The sequence below is a fragment of the Prionailurus viverrinus genome, chromosome A2, assembly GCF_022837055.1.
Source record: "Prionailurus viverrinus isolate Anna chromosome A2, UM_Priviv_1.0, whole genome shotgun sequence".
NCBI classification, from domain to species: domain Eukaryota; kingdom Metazoa; phylum Chordata; class Mammalia; order Carnivora; family Felidae; genus Prionailurus; species Prionailurus viverrinus.
Genome location: NC_062562.1, coordinates 19,553,592 through 19,568,545, shown reverse-complemented (window position 1 = coordinate 19,568,545; position 14,954 = coordinate 19,553,592). Strand labels below are relative to the sequence as shown.

The following is a 14,954-nucleotide window of genomic DNA, read 5'->3' as shown; positions in this document are numbered from 1 at the left end:
ATGCTTAACTGACTGAGCCACCCAGGCACCCCTCAAAATTACTTTTCATAATAGTTTTGATTTTACTTTTTTTAACTTGAAAATAGCCATTTTTCATCTTATCAAGGATCATGATCGTTTATACTGGATAAAGAATAGAAGCATTCTCTTTATTTTCCCAACATTTGGATTATGAAAATTTTCAAACATACAGCAAAATAGAATTTTACAGAGAACAGCTGTGTACATACCACTTAAATTGTTTGTGAACATTTTACTATACCCATGCATACCCATCCATCCATCCACCTTTTCTTTTATTCATCCACCATCCTTTTTTTTATGTAGTTCGAAGTAAATTTCAGGCATAATTTCTTTTTTTTTTTTTTTTAAACTAAGCATAATGCTATATTTTAGTGTTGGCTCAAAAAATAAGTACTTAAGGGGTGCCTTTGGTTGAGTGTCTGACTTTGGCTCACGTCCTGATCTCATGTTCCACGGGTTAGAGACCCACATCGGGCTCTGTGCTAACAGCTCAGAGCCTGGAGCCTGCTTCAGATTCTGTGTCTCCCACTCTGTCTGCCCCTCCCCTGCTTGCACCCTGTCTTTCTCTCTCAAAAATAAATAAAACAAAAAATAAAATAAGTACTTAAAACATGAAAAAGTAGTGAACTTGAAAAATAGATTGTATAATTATGTAGATGGCAATATCTAACAATGCAATTTACAACAGATATAAGTTTGAGAAACCTTCATGTTTTCAGACTTTTTTTTTTTTTAATGTTTATTTCTGAGACAGAGAGAGATAGAGCATGAGTGGGGGAGGGACAGAGAGAGAGAGGGAGACACAGAATCCGAAGCAGGCTCCAGGCTCTGAGCTCTCAGCACAGAGCCCGACGCAGGGCTTGAACTCACAAATCGTGAGATCATGACCTGAGCCGAAGTCAGTCGCTCAACCTACTGAGCCACCCAGGTGCCCCTGGACATTTTTTTAAAATCATGAATATGTCTAGTGTCTGCCTCTTCAGGTGTGATGGTCCAGCCCAGCTTGATCCAGATAGATCAGCTATGAATGATGTCTGATGTGCAAATGTGGTTTGGGTTCTCTGGGAAATTTTATGAGGAATGAGAGTTCTAGCCGTTTATTTCATTAAGCTGTAGGAATTAGGTCAAAATATTTATCAAATCTTTGCCATTTCCAGATACTGAAATAACTGCATGAGGATCTACTTCTCCTTAAATGGAAATAAGAATTATTCATTAAGACTCATTTAAATTAAGATGCAGAAGAAATAAGGCCTTTTATTCCAATATCTGTTGATAGGTGGCAATAGTACTTCGAAGACTGAGGGAGCTACAACTTCAGGAAGTGGCTTTGCGGCAGGAAAACAAGCGTCCCAGCCCGCGAAAGCTCTCCTCTGAACCCCTTTTGCCTCTGGATGAAGAAGCTGTGGATATGGACTATGGCGACATGGCTGTAGATGTAGTGGATGGTGAACAAGAGGAAGCCTCTGGGGACATGGAGATTTCCTTTCATCTTGATTCAGGCCACAAGACTAGTAGTAGAGTGAACTCAGCAGCCAAACCTGACGAGGGAGGATTGAGGAAAAACAAGTCAGCAAAACAGGGTGACAGAGAGAGTTTTAGGAAGGCCAAGCAGAAGTTGGGTTTCTCAGCATCTGATCCAGATCGTATGTTTGTTGAGCTATCTAATAGCAGCTGGTCAGAAATGTCCCCTTGGGTGATTGGCACCAATTATACTCTTTATCCTATGACTCCTGCTATTGAGCAGCGACTCATTCTCCAGTATTTGACCCCCCTAGGAGAATATCAGGAGGTAAGCTTATTGGGAAGAATGCTGTTCACACTTTGGGACTAGTGCTTATTTCTGAGATATTTTAGGTAGCATTTTATACTCTGAGGTGTTTTTACTCTAATACAGAAAAGTCTTTGCCTCAAACTGGTGAAGTCTTATGCCACTGGTAAAGTCTTAGGTCACTTCAGATGTAGGTCAATTTGATAAAAGTGGGTTTGTATGTTTATAAGGGAGTGGGGGGGGTACCTCATTTTTTAAAAATCTTTTGTCTTCATAATGGAACAGGAAATATGTGAAAATAAACCCAGTATTAAGATTTATTTTTGTTTTCATTTCAGTTACTTCCCATATTCATGCAACTTGGATCACGGGAATTAATGATGTTCTATATTGACCTGAAACAGACTAATGATGTCCTGCTTACATTTGAGGCACTCAAGGTAAAAAAATTTTTTTAAGATTTTTTTTTTTTTTTTTTAAGTAATCTGTACACCTCATGGGGCTCAAACTTACAACCTTGAGGTCAAGAGTCGTGCACTCCACTGATTGGGTCAGCCAGGTGCCCCACTTGGGGTAAAATTCTTGAAAATGTTAGGTACTGAGTGTTTTATTGACATGGATGTACCCATGTGTTTTGGTGTATAGCATCTCTGAGTTTTATTGCTCAGGGCATTTTCATTGCCAGAGGTGTCAAAATAGTAACAATTGAAAATTTCTTATTTCTGTAGAAGAGATGAGGCTTACTTACTAAGTGGTTTCACAGATATTCAGGAGTCTGTCCTACAGGGTTGAATAGTAGAAAGTGGATCTAGATCTGGGGATGGCCTCAGTTATTTTTGCTGCATAGGAGTGGAAAAATATGTATATAGTACCTTATATCCTACTTTTTAAATATTCTCTGTCAGGCAACATTACTTTTTCTGAATTCTTCATTATTTACATAGCGTATGATGTTAGCTTACCTAGAGTAAACAAAATGTGAATTGGAAAATGAGTAAAGAAGTAGAGGCAGACCTAAATTCAGTAGAGGTAAGTGACTTCCTAGGTTGCAGAGGCACTAAATAGGGGAGGGCAGGTTAGCTAGCCCATGAAATTCATACTTATTCAAGTAATCTGAATGGAGAGAGATAAATTGAATGAATAACATTGTGGCTATCATACAATTCTACTCAGTAGGTAACTAATGAACAGAGTACCTTTCTGTGATGTTTACACTATTAGGTAAATCAAATCTTTATAGTTTGGTTAAGACAGTCATGTAAGCCTATGATTTCTTTTAGATATTATAGATGTTGTGGAAAAAGTATGGGGCACAAAGGAAGGAGTATTGTCTTCTTCCTGAGAAACTTTTCCAGAAAAGACCTCTGAAAAAAGAAGTGATGCTCTTTCTGGCTCTTTAAAGTTACAACTTTAAGGAAAAAAAAAAAAAAGAAAGAAAGAAAGAAAGAAAGAAGAAAGAAACAACTTTATTTTTGATATTCTAGAGCTATGCTATCCAATAAAAGTTTCAGTAATGGTGGAGGGGCGCCTGGGAGGCTCAGTCGGTTAAGCATCCGACTTCAGCTCAGGTCATGATCTCACAGCTTGTGAGTTCGAGCCCCATGTCAAGTTCTGTGCTGACAGCTCAGAGCCAGGAGCCTGCTTCAGATTCTGTGTCACCCTTGCTCTTTGCCCCTCCCCCACTCATACTGTGTGTGTGTGTGTGTGTGTGTGTGTGTGTGTGTGTGTGTGTGTGTGTATGTGTCTCTCTCTCTCTTAAAAATAAACATGAAAAAAATTTTTAAAAAGTTTTAGTAATGGTGGAAATTTTCTATGTCTCTGCTTTTCAATACAGTGGCTACTAGCTGTATGAGCACTTAAAATGTAGCTAGTGTCACTGAGGCATTGAATTTTTTATCTTAATTAGTCTCGTGTGGCCAATGATTACTGAATTGGACAGCAGAGTTCCAGAGTATATTGAAATGAAATGGAGGTGAGGAAAGTTGCCTTTCAGATGCCAGAAATTTTAAACTTGGAGGAGGTCAGACATACCCTGTATAACATATCCCTGTGTGTGGATGTAGTATGTGTGTGTGTGTGTAAATTCATTATACTTTGAACATTGGAATGCAGCTAGAGGTCAGAGTTCTCTCTAGTCCAAAGGTCTTGCTTTCAGATGCAGCATCCTGTCCTGAACCAGGATATAGTGGAAGAGGGGATTTGGGCAGTTGCTATTTCCTTAGGTTTTGTATGAAGAATTATAATGGATATTGTTATTCAACTATTTCCATGCAGAGTCATAGGGGATTAAAGAAAATGAAATAAGGGTGAACAGGGAAAAGTTGCAAGAGATCTTTCTTACAGGGAAATGATGTAGAAAGATGTGTACTCTTGTTCAAAAGGAAGGTTCAGTTGTATAGGAGAGGGGGATAGGTGTTAAGTTAAAATAAAAATGGGTTAAAATGTAGTCATTTGAAGAACCAGACCTTATACGGAGATACAATATAAGGAGAGAAAGTAGAATCTTTGCTTACATGAGCAAAGTGATCTAGGTTATAGGCTTTGTATTGGTAAGGTTGAACCTGCTTATTACTCTCTTTTCTCTTCTACCTATCCTGGCAGTGGAACTGCCACTTTATGGTAGGGACGTGAGAAAAACTACATGCCACCTTCTAAGGGTTGGCAGGGAACCATATGTGGTTTAGCTACTTGGAGGACAGACTTGGATAACAGACAAAAAGAGTAAAGAGGTAAGAGATTTGAATTACATATGAGGATTAGTCTGAATCTGGGTGTTGAGAGAACTTCTGAAGAAGGTACATACCTGTTGTTTTTGCCATTAACCCTGGCAAGATTTGTATCAAGTTACATACTTTCCACTCTGTTTTGTCTCTACTTTGTGCCTGCTTCACCATCTGGAAGACACCTTGGCACGAGAAACACGAGGGGGAGCTCTAGTTCTTCCGAGGCCCTGTCCACATTAGCCTGGGTTGAAGGTCATGAAGTAGCCTGCTGCTTGCATTGTACTTCCTGCCTTTAAAATTGCCCAGAAGACCAGGTCTACCCAGAGAGACTAGTGGGAACTGAACAGGAAGTTAACAAAACTTGAAAGATAACATGCTTTTAAAGATCTGTTTAAAGTGCATTCTGATAAGTTCCAAACATTTGCTAGTTTGGTAATTTGTTGAAGATGGTTATTTGGGGTTATATATAATGAGGTTCAGTATAAAAGAATACAAAATTTTGGGGTGTCTGGGTGGCTCAGTCGGTTAAGCGTCCGACTTCAGCTCAGGTCATGATCTCACGGTCGTGAGTTCGAGCCCCACATCGGGCTCTGTGCTGACAGCTTAGAGCCTGGAGCCTGCTTCGAGTTCTGTGTCTCCCTCTCTCTCTGTTCCTCCCCCGCTGATGCTCTGTCTCTCTCCTTCAAAAATAAATAATAACATTAAAAAAAAAATTAAAAAAAAAAAGACAAAGTTTGGTATTTTATTAGATGACAAGTCTGTGACTGAGCCAAAACTAGAACATAGAACTGATTATATTTAAAAGCATTAAAATGGGAAGGTTAAGAAAAATCCTTTAGGGAAGCTATGTAATAATAAAATGGTTGTGGGACTATGTCATTGTTTATGGCAGTATTTTTCATTTCTTGTTTTTCACCTTTATGAAAACCTTTGGTGTTAGAAGGGGATGTTAGGAAATCTTAATAGGTTTTCTTCCCCCCCTCAGCTTTATTGAGATATAATTCACATACCATAGAGGGTTTTCTCTGTTTTTTTATTTCCCTTTAAGCAGTACTGGTTTTATTTCTGTTGTGAGGGAGTGGTTGTCTATTTCAGAGGATTCCTTTTATTTAGCAGCTTGATTTAATGTTTTGTGAAAAGATTTTGTGATTATTCTAGATCCTTCCGCAGTAACATGTGTCCTCTTTGTTTAGCACCTTGCATCTCTCCTGCTCCATAACAAGTTTGCCACAGAGTTTGTTGCGCATGGTGGAGTACAGAAATTACTGGAAATTCCTCGTCCTTCTATGGCTGCAACTGGTGTATCCATGTGCTTGTATTACCTGTCCTACAACCAGGATGCCATGGAAAGAGTAAGTCCAGTCCATTTAGAATTTGGGAATGGGATTGGGTAAGGAGACTTTTTAGCACCTTCACAGAAAAAAATGAGTAGTTGGGAGTTTCTTAATGAAATTTTAATGAAAATAATTTTAATGAAAGAAGCAGAGAACATGATGAATATATGGCTTTCACAAAGCATTCTAAAAATGTAAAATTGTTTACAAAAGATTGTTTTTTCTTCTATTTGAATTAAAAAAAAAAGCAAGGTAGATTGAGGTCTAGGGGCTTTATTTAGTTTTTGCCATTTCTGTTGAATTAGTATTAATTCTTGGGCTCTTGTCAGATGTTGTTAATGGAGTTATATTTTGGGTTTTAGAGTCAATCTATTATAAAAACAGATGATGCTTTGTATGTGTTAACAAATAATGTGTGGTGGAGATAAAATAATTCCCGTTGTTCTCAGGGCTCCAGAGTTTCCCCATCTGGTTCTTCTGTTTTTCCAGTTAAGACTTGTTTATTTAGTGATTAAAAAAAAAAAATGTGAATGAGTTACATTTGAAAAGTAGTGGGTCCCTAGACACACCTAGGGAAGCTCTTATCATTTCCATGCCTGGAATATTTTTCTAATGTTCTGTGTGTTTTGGCTCTTCTGGTAGAGTGAAGTTGGTAAATTCTTCTTGAGCTATGTCTTGATTCATCTTTGCATATTTGTTAATGTAATGTTTTAGTTTTAATTTTTTTCCCTTTTGTGATCAATACTATGCAAAGATATGTATTCTTTTGAGAATAGTAACTTAATCTGTAGGTGTGTATACAAAATTAATTATGGCTAAGATAAAAAAGTAAACCTGGGGAATGCTTTAGAATTCATTGATCCATAGGAGACATTTTGATCCATAGGAGACATCGAAATGTATGTGAAACGAATCAGTGAGTGGATAGATAACAAACTTGTAGACTTTAGTATCAGAAGGCTCAAGTCACTTTTATCACCCATGGATAGTCTCTTATCTCTTTGAGCTTCTTTCTCATCTTTTTTATTTTATTTTATTTTTTGAGAGTGAGACAAAACATGTGAGCTGGGGAGGGGCAGAGAGAGACAAAATCTTAGGCAGGCTCCACACCCAGCACAGAGCCATCTCTGGGCTCAGTCTCACTACTGTGAGATCATGACCTGAGCTGAAATCAAGAATTGGATGCTTATGGGGCACTTGTGTGGCTCAGTTGGCTAAGTGTCTGACTCTTGATTTCAGCTCAGGTCATGATCTCATCGTTCGTGGGTTTGAGCCCCACATTGGGCTCCATGCTGGCAGTGCAGAGCCTGCTTAGGATTCTCTTTTTGTCCCTCCCCCAATTGTGCGCTCTCTCTCTCTCTCTCTAAAACAAACAAAAAAGAGTTGGATGCTTAACCAACTGAACCATTCAGACACTCTCTTGCCTTCTAAGTGGGAACTGATACCCTATGGAACTGAGCACTGTGAGCATTAGAGGATGTAAATATTTGCAAAATTTGGCATTCAGTAAATAGCTCAAATTTAAGCATCTAAATTTAGGGTGTTCAGTTTGGAATAGATTGTTACAGAATTTCATTTGTAACTTAAGTTTTAAACTCCGAATGACTGCATTAGTGATGATAATTGTATTCTGCACAGATAGCTAGCTACAGTGGTGAATTTTTCATCCCTTTTTGAAGGTTCCTTTGCCTGAAATTTTTAAAAACTGTTTTATTTTTTGCAGGTTTGTATGCATCCCCACAATGTTCTGTCTGACGTGGTGAACTATACTCTGTGGTTAATGGAATGTTCTCATGCCTCAGGATGCTGCCATGCTACCATGTTTTTCTCAATTTGCTTCTCCTTCCGGGCTGTGTTGGAGCTCTTTGACCGCTATGATGGTCTTCGTCGTCTGGTGAATTTGGTGAGGTTCTCAGTGGCTTCTTTTTGTGAGGAATAGGGGTCTTGCTTGTCTTGGCTGCCTTTCAGTAGTGTTGAAGAGAGGAACCTTTTTTTTTTTTTTTTTTTTTAAGATTTCATTTTTAAGTAATCTCAGCACCTCATGTGGGATTCAAACTGACAACCCTGAGATCAAGAATCACTTGCTCCACCAAGTGAGCCAGCCAGGCTCCCCAAGAAGCAGCTTTTGACTAGAAGAATTTTGCTATCATTTTTTGTGAATGAAGTCTTTTACTTCTCTTAAGCGATTAGAGGACTCTGCCATTGTAGACTTGCCTTGAATATAGTAATCTCAGGGGGAATTGTGTTGATAATCTTGATCTTTCTTAAAGCAGTGGTTTTGTGCCTGAATGTCTTTCAACATGATTACAAGCTATGCAATTTTTCAGTAACTGTTTAATGTTTTGCTTATATATGGCAACTCTTAACATGTTTTATAGACAACTGTGCTTTGATGTTTGTTAGTCTTGTTGTGCATAAAAGTTTACTGTAATCCTTTTCCTCCTTTTACTTTTTTCTTTCTGTTTTTTCCTTCCTTCCCTTTTTCCCCATCTTTTTGTCTCTTTCCTAATAGATCAGTACTTTGGAGATTCTAAATTTGGAAGATCAGGGTGCACTTCTGAGTGATGATGAAATATTTGCTAGCCGCCAAACTGGGAAACATACCTGCATGGCCTTGCGCAAGTACTTTGAGGCTCACCTGGCCATTAAATTGGAACAAGTAAAACAGTCACTTCAGAGGACTGAGGGTGGCATTCTTGTCCATCCTCAACCCCCATACAAGGTGAGAGGACCTTGCCATAAAAGGAAAAGTTAACTCTTACAGCATTGTTGGGCCTAACACTCATTGAGATCAATGGAGTTTATGCAGTATGTACATTGTTGGATTATACTTGCCTTGTGTAGAGGCAGAATACTTGAACATGGATGTATCAGGGACTTGTTTTGCTCCTAGTTGTAAGTTGCTACTAAAAGATGAACTGAAGTGTGTATAAAAGGGCTTTCTTCTATGAAAAGTACTAGATATCCTGCCTCCTTCTGTGTGGAATTCTTTTTCTGAAAGGGCACGTCTGTTACTCCACTTCTGTATCATTTTTTAACTTTCTTGATGTGTTTTGGAATAAAGATGTGTTTTAAAAATCACAAATTGAAAACAAACCAGTTATTTTATGTGGTACTTCTTTTTCAAGTTGTGAAATACATGTACCAACAAGTTGTGAACATTTTGTTACCTTTTTTGGGCAAAATGTATTATGAGTCTAATTATAAGTAAAAGATTAAACATTCATTATTTCACATGTGGGCTATTGACTCAACTGTGAAATTTGAAAGCTGTTATTACTTAGGTTTATCAAAACTTGTTGACTATTGAGCTGTGATGAGGAAGGTAGCAAGCAGGTAATAGAGTTCTTTAATAATATGCATCTCTCCCTATAGGCGTGTTCATATACTCATGAACAGATTGTGGAAATGATGGAGTTTTTGATAGAGTATGGTCCAGCGCAACTATATTGGGAACCAGCTGAAGTCTTCCTGAAACTTTCTTGTGTTCAACTCTTGTTGCAGCTTATTTCTATTGCCTGCAATTGGAAGACCTATTATGCAAGGTGGGATTAGAGAGAGGTTTTTTTTTTTCAATTTTTTATTTTTTTATTTTTGGGACAGAGAGAGACAGAGCATGAACGGGGGAGGGTCAGAGAGAGAGGGAGACACAGAATCGGAAACAGGCTCCAGGCTCTGAGCCATCAGCCCAGAGCCCGACGCGGGGCTCGAACCCACAGACCGTGAGATCGTGACCTGGCTGAAGTCGGACACTTAACCGACTGCGCCACCCAGGCGCTCCTAGAGAGAGGTTTTAAATGAAGTTAGATTCTGCCTTTTGGTTAAGGTGATATTGGTTTGTATATAGTGTATGCTTAGCAAACATTTGTTGAACTGAATTGAAATTTTGGGTGTGAATCTGAGAAAGTAGATTAAAGAGGATAATGTGTATATACATATGTATATACATATATATGTATATACACACACACATATATATATACATATATAATTTAAATGTTTAATTTTGAGAGAGTGCGTGTGCATGTGTGCATGCACTAGTGGGGGAGTGGTGGAGAGAGAGAGTTAGAGGATCCAAAGCAGGCTCTGCGATGACAGCAGAGAGCCTGATGTGTGGCTCGAACCCACGAATCATGAGATCATGACCTGAGCCGAAGTCAGATGCTTGACTGAGCCATCCAGGTGCCCCTACGAAGATAATCTGTTTTTTCTTAACTTTTAAAAATCTTTCTTTATTTTTGAGAGAGAGAGAGACAGAGTATGATCAGAGGAGGGGCAGGGAGAGAGGAAGACAGAATCCAAAGCAGGCTTCAGGCTCTGAGCTGTCATCACAGAGCCCGATAAGGGTCTTGAACCCATGAACCATGAGATCATGACCTGAGCCCAAGTCGGACACTTAGCCCGACTGAGCCACCCAGGCGCCCCCGGAAGATAATATTTTTAATTTACAGAATGTTTGTTTATATATATGGTTCTGATGATTATGAATACTGCACAAAAGATGGGGATCAAGGTCTGTGCTCTTACAGAACTTTTGTGATTTACACAGCTGCAGAGGTGGGTTTGAAGTCCTGTCTTGAGACTGCAGTTCAGTATTTTTTTTTGGTACTTAGACTTTAAACATCTCTCTACTGGCTGACAGCCACACATAATCTTCTTTCATAGAAAACTGTATTTTGTGCTTTTATGATTTTCACAATTCAGTTAAAAGCAGTCAGGGCACAACAGGATGAGGCTCAGAAAAGGACAGCTGATAGAATCAGGAGTTTGGGTGGGTTCTACTTGAGTGTGATATCAGAGAAAGTTATATTTTGGAAAAGATAGAATCTGAAGAGAAGACAGTAACAAAGTTTATGAAGAGTGATTCTTTACCTTCTTTCCCTATCCATTCATTGTCATAAAGACAAGACTGCCTTATTTAGGGTGCATATGGCTTGTTTGTGAAACGCCAGGATAGTAAATCTAGGGAGATAACTTTTGGAGCAGCCATTTTAAAACTTTTTGGTCTCAGGACCCTTTTATTGTATTAAAAATTGAGAACCCCAAAGAGCTTTTGTTTTTGTGGTAAATCTGTTGATATTTAACAATTAGAAAGTAAAACTGAGTAAATGTAAAAATACTTACGAATTTACTTAAAAATAATCTTAACCCCGTTACACATTAGCATTTTTTATGAAAAGTTTCCAGAATAAAACCAGATGATTTCAGCAAGGTTTTTAAATGTCTGCCTAATATCTCATATTTGCTTCTGTATTCACTCTTTTGTGACATCACACATGACATAGCCTCAGAAAGCTCTAGTAGCCACTTGTGAGAGAGTGAAAGTGAGAAAGGAAACACCCTGGTATTATTATGAAAATAATTAAAAAAATTTTTTTTAGGTTATTTTATGAGAGAGAGAGAAAGAAAGCATGCACGCACGCCAGGGAGGGCAGAGGGAGGGAGGATCCCACACAGGCTTCACATGGTCAGCGTAGTGCCCAATATGGGGCTCGAACCCATGAACCTCAAGATGATGACCTGTGCCGAAACCAGGATGCTTAACTAACTGAGCTACCCAGGCGCCCCTGAAAATAGTTTTTATATCAGGGGACTTTCTGAAAGGGTCTCAGAGATCACTGGGTTCCCCTAACCACACTTGGAGAACTGTGTTTTACTTTTATTATTTAAGTTTTAAGTATTTATTTTGAGAGAGTGTGAGTGGGGAGGGGCAGAGAGAATCCCAAGCAGGCTCCACACTCTGTGGTGAGCCCAACGTGGGGCTTGATCTCATGACTGTGAGATCATGATCTGAGCCAGTATCAAGAGTCGGACCCTTAACTGACCAAGCCATGCAGGTGCCCTGAGAACCACTGTTTTAGAGTATTAAAGTAGATTATTATATTCACTTGAACTTTGTTGAAAAGATGATGAAAGCTCAGAAGATAACTAGGAATGTTATAAATACATTTTTTGAGTGGCAAATTCATATTTGATTACAAAGAAAATATAAATATATTGGGAATGTGTCCTTTAAAAGTTTGTTTCTAAAAATCAAATACTTGTTTCTGTTTAGAATATACAGATCGTTAGAGAAGGAAATGATTTTCAGCTACTGTTAATTTCTCTAGTCTTTTTTCCATAATGTGTGTAAATATACCTAATTGAGATCATAGAATTTAACCAAATTCATCTTTTTATGAAATAATTCAATATACAAAATGTACAGAGACTAACATAACAACCCACTATGCAGTGTTGGCATGTGGTGGCATTATTTGCTTCTTTCTCAATTCCTTTTTCTGCCTCTCCATAGTGACCAATCTTCTGAATTTGGAGTATATCTCTCCATTCATATTTTTATACCACACACGTGTGTGTATAAGCAATAATATAATACTCCTTTGTATGTTTTTAAATTATATGTTATCCTGTATGCATCTTTTGCAACTTGCTTTTTTCAACCTTGTGTTTTTGAGATGTATATATGTTGATATTTATTTGAATTCACGTGTTTCTATATTAGTTTATTACCCTATTGATGGACATTTAGTGTTTGTTACTTCCTTTTTTGCTATCAAATGAATGATACCACGTACCTCCTTTTGGGGTCTCTCTGGGGATATGATGCATATAGCTGGATTGTAGGGTGCCTGCATTTCATCTTTATTGGATGTTGCTTTACCATTTTCATCTCAACAGCAGGATATGGGGATTCTCATTTCTCTGCCTTTTTATCAATACTTGGTATGGTCAGACTTAAAATTCTGTATCTTGTGTTTTCTATTTTATTAATGTTGTATTTTGAGCCTCTCCCTTTGTCCTTTAGAATTCTTTGAGAAGGGTTGTCCATAGCTGCAGAATAGTTCATCAGATGAGTGTACTATAACTTAACACACATGTGTTCCTACTATCTGTGTAGGTTTTATAATTCTTTTGTTATTTTAAATGATGTGATAATGGACATCTTAACACATAAATGCTTGTTTGTATTTCTTTTTTTTAAATTTTTTTTAATGTTTATTTATTTCTGAGACAGAGAGAGACAGCATGAGTAGGGGAGGGGCAGAGAGAGGAAGACGCAGAATCCGAAGCAGGCTCCAGGCTCCGAGCTGCCAGCACAGAGCCCAACGCGGGGCTTGAACTCACGAACCGTGAGATCATGACCTGAGCCGAAGTCGGTTGCTCAACCAACTGAGCCACCCAGGCGCCCCTTGTTTGTATTTCTGATTATTTCCTTAGGACAAATTCTTCCAGGTGAAATTCCTGGGCTAAAGCTTAGGCACATTTTTAGAATCTTGTGTCCTATTTCTAGATTGTTTTTCAAAATGAGGGTCCTATTTGTACTCCCACCAAAAGTTTGAGAGCATTTGTCCTTATACATCCTTATCAGCATTGGGGATTATCCTTTGTTTTTAATTTTAGCAGTGGGGAAAATTCCATCCCCACTGTTTTGAAAGTAATGTCATGGTGACTTACAAATGCTCTCTTCATGTCTTGGCTAGGGACAGAGCCACATAGGTAGTAGTTCTGATCTATTCTGTATCTCAGTTTAACTTTTTTGTTTTGACTGTCTCCTAGTTTCCGTTTAACTAATTGTTTTTCCTGTCCAGGAATGATACTGTGCGCTTTGCTTTGGATGTTCTGGCTATTCTCACTGTTGTGCCAAAAATCCAGCTGCAGTTGGCAGAATCAGTGGATGTGCTAGATGAGGCTGGCTCCACCGTCTCCACTGTAGGTAGGTTGTACCTTTCCATTTTTGTGATTGCTTGGTCTGGATTTGTTTTCTTTTGCAATTCTGGCCGTAGTTGTGTACCTGATTTGCAATATTAGAACAGAAGGTAGTAGTGGAGAATGCCTTGTCCCATCTAAGTTGTGCTATACACTTTTATTTGTTTTTATTATTATTTAAAAAAAAATTTTTTTTTTCAACGTTTTTAATTTATTTTTGGGACAGAGAGAGACAGAGCATGAACGGGGAAGGGGAAGAGAGAGAGGGAGACACAGAATCGGAAACAGGCTCCAGGCTCCGAGCCATCAGCCCAGAGCCCGACGCGGGGCTCGAACTCACGGGCCGCGAGATCGTGACCTGGCTGAAGTCGGACGCTTAACCGACTGCGCCACCCAGGCGCCCCATGTTTTTATTATTATTTTTAATGTTTGTTTATTTTTGAGAGAGAGACACATGCACACTGCACGAGTGGGAGTGGGACAGAGAGAGGAGACACACAATCTGAAGCAGGCTCCAGGCTCTGAGCTGTCAGCACAGAGCCCAACGCGGGGCTCGAATTCATGAAGTGCGAGATCATGACCTGAGCCGAGTCGGAATCTTAACTGACTGAACCACCCAGTTGCCCCTATATAAGGGAATCAGTTGTGCTGGTGAACTCAGGTTTTCTAAGTGATACGTGTGCTATGATGGTACAAGTTCATTCTTGAAAACCTGTACTCTGCAGAGTCTTATGCCAAAAATAAAGTTTATGGGAAAAATGGGTTAGGGCAGACAGTAGAAAACTTAAAGCAACTTTGTAATCTGAGCCCTAACTCCGTAATTGGCAAGCAGCTCAGAATGGACAGAAGCTATCATACATAATAAAAGGAAAATGTATCGTATTAAGAACAGGTCAGGTAAGGGCTCCTGCTAAGGTGAGCATGGGAAGTGGTATGGGCTAAGGTGAGCATGGGCTGTGGGTCTTGGGGTGTACCACTTTGGGGAGAAAGCCTGAGGTGTAGCCACTTGTTTTTAACTTTCTTCATATATAGCAGAAAGGGTTCCTGATGCCATTGTGGCAGCCAGGCTGAGGGTTTTTCTCCTTTCTGCTAAAGGTTTTAATTTATTCCTGCTATTTTTGCTCCCCTTAACCCAGGAAAAATTGCACATGACCCTGGTAACTTCCACATAATACTGACCTCATTCCCCTGTTTAACAACTGCATATGAAGTATTGTATCATGAAGCTATATTGTAGTAGAACTGATTGTATTTTATTCAAAAAGTTACTTGTCCTTTAATAAAATGGTACAGTAGTTTCAGGTGGAACAAAATGAATTGAAGTCTAAATTTTGACTCTGGAACAATCATGAATTTGGCTGTTAGTTTTTTGAAGAACAATATAAAATGTTT

General features: G+C 38.8%; 1 protein-coding gene across 8 annotated transcripts in view; it reads left to right on the top strand.

Moving 5' to 3' along the window:
* The window catches only part of DCAF1 (DDB1 and CUL4 associated factor 1), an 88,354-nt gene that overhangs the window by 37,740 nt on the left and 35,660 nt on the right, over positions 1 to 14,954 (top strand). For all 8 annotated transcript variants that reach the window (XR_007146740.1, XM_047832213.1, XM_047832223.1 and 5 more), the window contains exons 7-13: positions 1,304 to 1,816; positions 2,134 to 2,235; positions 5,712 to 5,870; positions 7,576 to 7,755; positions 8,365 to 8,574; positions 9,228 to 9,397; positions 13,445 to 13,569. Coding sequence is in view for 7 of the 8 variants with exons in the window: in XM_047832213.1 (XP_047688169.1) it covers positions 1,304 to 1,816; positions 2,134 to 2,235; positions 5,712 to 5,870; positions 7,576 to 7,755; positions 8,365 to 8,574; positions 9,228 to 9,397; positions 13,445 to 13,569 (1,459 nt within the window). In the remaining variant the exon portion in view is untranslated. The remainder of the gene's footprint in view (positions 1 to 1,303; positions 1,817 to 2,133; positions 2,236 to 5,711; positions 5,871 to 7,575; positions 7,756 to 8,364; positions 8,575 to 9,227; positions 9,398 to 13,444; positions 13,570 to 14,954) is intronic.